Source organism: Phaethon aethereus (assembly GCF_964289735.1).
Source record: "Phaethon aethereus genome assembly, chromosome: 4".
Lineage (NCBI taxonomy): Eukaryota > Metazoa > Chordata > Aves > Phaethontiformes > Phaethontidae > Phaethon > Phaethon aethereus.
Genome location: NC_138578.1, coordinates 82,857,026 through 82,864,219, shown reverse-complemented (window position 1 = coordinate 82,864,219; position 7,194 = coordinate 82,857,026). Strand labels below are relative to the sequence as shown.

General features: G+C 55.4%; 1 protein-coding gene across 1 annotated transcript in view; it reads left to right on the top strand.

Moving 5' to 3' along the window:
- Positions 1-5,198: 5,198 nt before the first annotated feature.
- DNAAF9 (dynein axonemal assembly factor 9) overlaps positions 5,199-7,194 on the top strand; it is a gene marked incomplete at its 3' end in the record, with an annotated part of 75,216 nt that continues 73,220 nt past the window's right edge. Inside the window, exon 1 of the mRNA XM_081998945.1 lies at positions 5,199-5,557. Coding sequence (XP_081855071.1) covers positions 5,472-5,557 — 86 coding nt within the window. The 5' untranslated portion in view covers positions 5,199-5,471. The remainder of the gene's footprint in view (positions 5,558-7,194) is intronic.

Here is a 7,194-nt window from a genome sequence, read left to right as displayed (position 1 = left end):
CTGAAACAACTTTAAGGGAGAGGAAAAAGATGGGTGTAGGGCTGGTTGCCTCCAAGAGCTGGTGGTCACCCAGCGGGAGGACAGCTGTAGTGCTGAGGGTGGGTAGGTGGTGGCTGTGGGCAAGCACTTGGAGAGGAGCAGGTCCCAGGCAAATCTTTGAAGTTTGGGGTACGGGGCCCAGGGAGGCTTCACTGTCTCCATCCTTGGAGGTTTTCAAGAGCAGGCTGAATACAGCCCTGAGCAACCAGGCCTGACCTCATGGCTGGCCCAGCTTTGAGCAGGAGGCTGGAGTAGAGACCTCCTGGGGTCCCTTCCAGCCTGAATTTCCTTATGATCCTATGATCCTAAGATGTACCCAGACTGTTCCCCCTTTGTAGACCCTTTCCACAGCATCCAGGGTATTAAGGGAGAGAAGCCGGCACATCGCTCCAGGCAATTATTTTGTGTCTTCTGTCAGACAAGATCCCACACTGGCAAATCTGACATTACCAAACAGCTTTAGAAAATGCTGCCTTTAGCCTCCGGGATCACACGGTGAGTGGGTAGATGAGATCTGAGTTTTGCTCCATGGAGCCAGACAGAGTAACACCATGGAAATGATGCCGGGCAGAAATTTAGAAAACAGTAATATTTCTTTTTTCACCAAGAACTGTCATACTGTAGCACCTGGAGATGTCCCAGACTGTGTTGGGATTAAGAAGCCATGACACTAAATTATTCTCAGGGACGGTGGTTCCCCCATCTGGCAGCAAACACCTCTCTGCTCCAACCACCGTTGAAGAAGTCAAGGACAACTTCAGCAATGACCACCAACAGCGCCAGATTCCCTACGTGGAGTTAGCTATTGCAAACAGAACATCTAATAACCCCTTCCAGTTCAAGTCACCCTCACCTCAGCCTCATCTCTCTCTTAGCCAAGCTCTTCATTTACAAAGAGCGGTAGCTATAAAAAAAAAAAAGCCCGGCTGACTCTGGGTCAGCACTGCTATTTTTGCGATACGTTTCCTGTGCTTGCAGGATCTCCGTGTGTCGTGTCTCCATCATCTCCTGCATCTCCACCCTGTGTTTCTTGGGTGCGCGGTGCCAGATTCTCAGTGGTATAAACACGCAGACCTTGGCTGGAGAACTAACTCGCCTTTTCATTTTCTTTGACTTGGGGGCTGCCTTTTGCAGTGAGAATAAAAGTCATTTAAGGGTAGAGGAAATCTTAATATCTCTCCTCCCAAAACAGCACTTGAGAAGAGCTAAGATCTTTTAGCCTGAAGAACTTGAATAAATGGCATAGGAAGTATTTATTGCCATCCTAGTTTATTATTCAGTTTTTCTCTCCTGAGTTAAAAAGTGAGGAACTTCTGTTGCAGTCTTGGTTTATCCCTGTCTGGTGCTATTCATTAATTTTTCACGAAGAGCTCTGTAGGCAGCCGGTTTGTTCTGGGTACGAACGTCCACTGCTCTCAGGACGCTGCCCGGAGGGTGGCCTCTGCCGAAACATTTACGAGATCCCATAAATGCAACGGGATCCCAGAAATCTGAAGAGACGAGGGGAAAAACAATTCCTAAGAAACACAGCAGGGGACTACCTTGTTTGTTTACCACGCAAGCACGGCACCCTTCGTTTTTTCTCTCTGAGAAGTCTAAATTATTTCCTTAAAAGTGCTCTTACGCTGGGAAAATGGCTCATTGTATTCTTGATGCTATGTAGGGATAAGAAAAAAAAAATATTTGAAAGCCCCCAAGGATGGATCCTTGGCTCATAGGAAGCTGAAAGCTGACGGTGAGATTTCTGTAAGCCATAAAGCTCTTCTGTTGGTTTTTATTTCTAGCCGTTGTGCTGTCACTTCTACCAGTGACCAGCTGCACCTCAGCTGTGCCTGGCACCGTCGCGAGAGCCAGAGCTGCAGCTGTGACCTCTGGTTTTATTTCTCGGGTTGCCTATGCCCAGGCAAACACAAGGGATGGAGACGGGTCTTCCTGCCGGTGGACTGAGGTTCGACCATCCTGCGATGTCCTCCAGGACAGCTCGTGGGTGGCTCCTTGACACGCACCAGGACATCAAAGCCTTCCCACAGCCGACAAAGCCAGCAGCCCACGCCTTTCACGGGGAGGTGTGGTGCACGTGCCAGTGGTATGAGATGTATGAGTTAAATTCTAAATAAAATGCAGCCTGCAGCCTTCCGAGCAGTTTCCAGCCCAAGGTGAGACGTTTCGGTGTCCCTCGTGGGTGGGTGAACAGAAGACCTCTTCCAGGTGCATGTCTCAGGCTGAACGATGGCTATTTTTGGCCTCTGTGTATCCAACATCGTTTTCTCCATCAGTGCAGCAGGGATTTACTAAAAATAAAAAGGTATTCATGGGCGAGGGTGCGAAGGCAGCTGTTCCCATAGGCAGATGCCAACGTTGAGGTACCCAAGCTGAAAGCACAGCGAGAGACAGCCCTATCAGGTCAAGCGAACAGAGACTTAACCCAGATTTGGTGGTTTTCTGTTGGACAAGATCTAGGTCAGGAGGACCCACCAAGGAACATCGGCAGCAGCTTTCCTCCTTTTCCAAAGCGTTCTTCTTTCCTCTTCCTTTCTTTGGCAATTGTTATGGATTTCATTCAGCTTTTGCAGCCTTCAAAATGTGGAACAATAGTGGCACAGCGAAGCTCAGGAAGCCGGGGAGCAGGAACAACAGTTGATGTTGTGTCCTTTCCCAGCCGTGCTGCCAGACACCCCTGCCCCTTCACTCCTTCTCCAGGAAGTCTGACCTCTCTGTTGGGTGCTTTCCAGGCTGTTGATCTGCTTTTGCATTGCCCTGCACCCCAGGGAAGTGTAAGGCTGCAGATAACAGCCTGCTGCAATGCACCGGTGGTGCAAAATGTTGTCCCTTGTTGGGTGAAAGAAGAGCTTTGGGAGCAAAATTGCACTGACCCCCGTCCTGAGAAGATCCCTGTCTCCTCTCCTCTCTTACCATGGACTCACTGTGTTTCTGGGGCTCTGGAGCTCTGCACGCCCCTGGGCAGGCATGTGAACTCCTCTGTGCTGGTGGATCGTGGCCATCAGGGTCTTGGTTGCATGCCAGGGAGAAGACGGAAGGAGCCAACACAGCACCCAAATGTTAAGGACGGTGCTTGCTGCAGGGAAAGGACAGCAGAGACGTGTTGTTAGGACATGTCCCCTTCCCTGCATGAGTGCTGGATGTGGAGGGAGCCTGGGAAAGCCTTTTGGAGGCTGGAGCTCCGTGGGCTAGGGGCTCTCTCTGCAGGAGACTGCCCCATTCAGCACACAGCAAGAGAGCCAGGAGGGACATGGTTTAGGGGCTTTCTGGAGAGAAGCCAAGCATTTTTGGCAATGCTGAGAAACCCCAAAGGTGTCTGCTTTTCCTTTCGGTGCGTCAGTTCCCACTGCTGACGTTGCCTTAGCGAGCTCATTTCAAAGCATGTCCAGGAGCTCAAAAAATAGGGAGAGCTCGGGATCCGGGCGGTGCCAACTCCCCGTCAGGACGTGGGATGGGGCTGGGTGGTGTAGCCCATGGCTTAGGGACATCTGCACATCGAGCCCATCTGAGCTTTATTGGTGAGGGCAGCTAAAACGCTTCCCAGTTGCCCCAGGGCAGCTGGGTCATGGCCCAGTATGTTTATCTTGTCTTCTCTGCTCCGCAGCAATGAGCAAAGTCCAATTTGGTCTTTGAGGAAAAAAAAGAAATAACACTTTGGAACGTGCTCTCGCCTGCTCCGCGTTAAAAGCGAGGTGTGCGAGAGAGCCCTTGACGGCTCCCTGTGTGCCCCCCGTTTGCATTGGGCTCCACCACAAAGCCGAAAGGAGTTTGCTCTTCGCAGCCCACGTCCCCGTCGCAGCCAAAGGCTGCAGATTTCGGGCTTTATGCCGCTCTTGGCAAATACTAGCATAATTAAATAAGGTGCAGACGAGTGGTCTGATCTCGCTCGCCACCAGGGATGAGGAGCCGGGGCGGTTAACGGGGACGGCAACGCGTGCAGAGGGCTCGGCTGCCGCAGATCAACGTTGGGCTTTCTGGGGAGGGGAGGGAAGAAGGCACCACATGGCGGGATGAGAGCGGCGACAGCAAATCCCATTTTCCTGAATGCTTCCTCAACCGCGGGGCAGCTTTCCTCTCCTCCTGGGCTCCTCGTCGGGGCGGGAGGATGGCGGACGGGAAGGATGTGTTCCCCGCAGCCGGGGGCTGCGTGATTAGCAGGTTTCACGCCGTGTGCCCCTGCGCGGTTCCTTAAACCTCGGCTCCAGATCCTTCCCCGCGTGGTGTTGGTCTCGGTCCTTTAATTACGGATACGCGGGGGTGTTTGCATGCGGGACCTAAAACCCCGGCTTTTGGCATCATGGTGCTGGTAGCTGGACGCGCCGGCTCATTTTTATCTTTTATTCTTTTGCACTGATGCAAGACACAGGCCCAAGGGGGGGACGGAACGACGGAATAACGGTTGAATGGGAAAGACCGGGGAAGGCGGCCGAGGCTGGTACCTCGGAGCGGGGCGGGACGGGGGGCCAAAACTCGGCGCTGGTTGCAGGAGGGGCCGGGGGCTCTGCTCGCCTCGCGCCCCGCGTTTACGGGGTAAAGCGAGTAAAAGGCGCCCGTGAGGGCGGTTGTGCGGGTGCCGGGACGCGGCCAGCACAGACGGGGCGACGTGCTGATCGGAAAGGGGGTATTTTTAGGGGGGTAACAAGAGAGGGACCGTGGGAGATAGTGGGGTGCTGGTGTCTCGCCCCGGAAGGGCGCCCGGACGGGGCTGCCGCTCCTTTGGGGCACGGAGGGGAACGGTGACTGGGGAGGGGGTTGCATGGGGGGTGCAATGCCGTGGGGTGATGGGGGGGCCGGGTCATGTCCACGTGCTGTGGGGCGTTTGGGGGGGGGCAATGCTTGGCGGGGGGTGTCCCAAGCACACTGCCCCACGGTGCTCCGCCGTGGTGCGTGGAGGGGGGGGTCCGTGTCGCATCGCCCTGCGGGGCTCCGGAGGGTGTGTGTCCGTGGGGCCCCGTGTCACGCCGCCCCGTGGGGCGCGGGGGACAGGGGATCCGCGGGGCCCGGGTCCGTGGGATCGGACGAGCCCACGCCGCGGCGCGGGAGGGTGGGGGCTGTGGCGGGGGTGGACGCGCCCATGAGCGAGGGGGTGTGTGGAACGAGCGCTGCGCCGGAGGGTGTACGCGGGGGCAGGCGTTGGACGAGCCCACACCTTCCGGAGGGGGGAGCCAGCCTTATTGCCCGCTGTGTTTGCGCCCAGCTGTTGTCAGCGGCAGAAGCCTTTCCGACCTCGCTTATTGCGGTTCGAAGAGAAGGCCGAGCTGAGTCCTACGCTGCCAGGAAAGGCGGAGAGCGCGGGCGGTGGTGCGGCCGCGCCGCGGCACCCCCCTGCGGCGGGGAGAGCGGTGGTGCGTGCGGCGCGGGGAGGGGCGGGGCGGGGCGCCGCGGCCGCAGTGCCGCCGGCTCCCTCCTCCTGTCGTCGCATCGCCGTCGCCATGGCGCTGTGCGGCCGCTCCGCGCTCCTCCCGCCGGCCCCGCGCCCCTCGCCGCGCCGCCCCCGCGCCGCCGAGGCCTTCGTCAGGTAACGGGGGTCGGGTGGGAGCCGCCGGGGGAGGGCTCTGAGGGTGCGGGGGGCCGCGCTGAGGAGCTGACAGGGAAGGGCCGGGCTTTGGGCTGCGCTGAGGGGGCTGGTGGGGTGGGGTGGGGTGGGGTCGGGTCGGGCGTTGGGGGGCACTGATGGACCAGGGGTATGAAGGGGGCTGGGGGCAGCGAGGGAGGTGGTGCAGAGGTTTTGGGGGAGCTGATGGGGAGGGGCTGGGGGCGTTAAGGCGTGCGACGGGGGAGGAGCTGAAGTGATAGAGAGCCGTGGACACTGAAGGTGGTGATTGGGAAGGAAAAAGGATGTTAAGGGCGTTGGGGTGGGCTGGTGGGAAGGGTTGGGGGCTTAAGGGCTTTGGAGGTGCTGAGGTAGGCTGGAATAGAGGGGTTGGGGGCTTTAAGGAGAGGTTTCGTGGTGTGCAGGGGGCACTGGGGAGCTTTGGGGGGTATTACGGGGGTATTTGGAGCCGTTAAGGAGGTTGGGGCGGTTATGGGGGGCTGGAGCATTAGGAGCATTTTGAGGGGTTGGGGCTATGGGTGGAAGGCATGGAGCGTCATGGGGAGTGGCTAATTTTGAAGGTGGTTACTAGGAGAGCGGTGTTGATGGCCTTGGCAGGATGGCAAGCAGGGGACTGACTTGATCTTGTGTGTGTAGGGATTGGTGAATCGTGAAGCCCACGGGAGGAGGCTGGGGGACAAAAAGAGAGGTTTGGGGAGGGTCTGGTGTGGGGAGAGTGGGCTTGGGGCAATGTTACTGCGGGGAGCTAAACCTGGGTCTGGTTTGGGAGGGGATGGGTGTCAGGCTACCTTGGAAGTAGGAAAAAAGGGCTTGGCAAAGGTAGGAAAGGCTAATTAGGGTAGGGATAGCAGAGATTTGGGAGGGGGTGAGGGATTATGGAGAGAAAGGAGATTGTGTATTTGTGTGGGTACCTGCTGGAGAGCTGCTTGAGAGTACGAAGGCAATAACATTCTCCGAGCATCAGAAATACGGAGGATGGAGCTTGACAAGAGATGGGGGCGTGGGGACATGTTAGATGATAGCGTTGGCTCTATGGAGCTTGGATGTCAGCTCGGGTATCCTTAGGTTGCCAAAGCTCTATTTCCTTTCTAAGACTTAACACACACACAGATGCACCTTATCTGAAGTGTCTGAATGTCACAAAGAACAACCCAGGAACTGAAGTGCTTGATGCTTTCAATAGCTATAGCACAATACATGGAAATATTCACCAGTGTGAAGTCGGATAATAGAATAACTGGGACGTTGCACGTAAATTGCAGAATTGCATGTAAATTGGAAACAAACAGTTGGCCAGGCTACTCGGCTGTTAAAGTGGTTATATGTTTGCCATAGCTTTTATGATTAAAAAAAAAAGGTTTTGATATTTTGTTCAAGGAGGGAGGAAAAGCATTTTTACTTTTCAGACAATATACCTGTGAAAGGAGAAATTCAGCACTGTGAGAGGGAAATGGAGGTCGTTCTGTTTGCTTGAAATACATGAACATGGCTGTTCCGTGATGGTTATGTTTCCTTTCTGCCTGCAGTTAGAAATTGAATTGATCATAAGAGGGAAGGAAAAGTGACCTTTTAAAATATTTTTTTTCACTGAATAAATTATC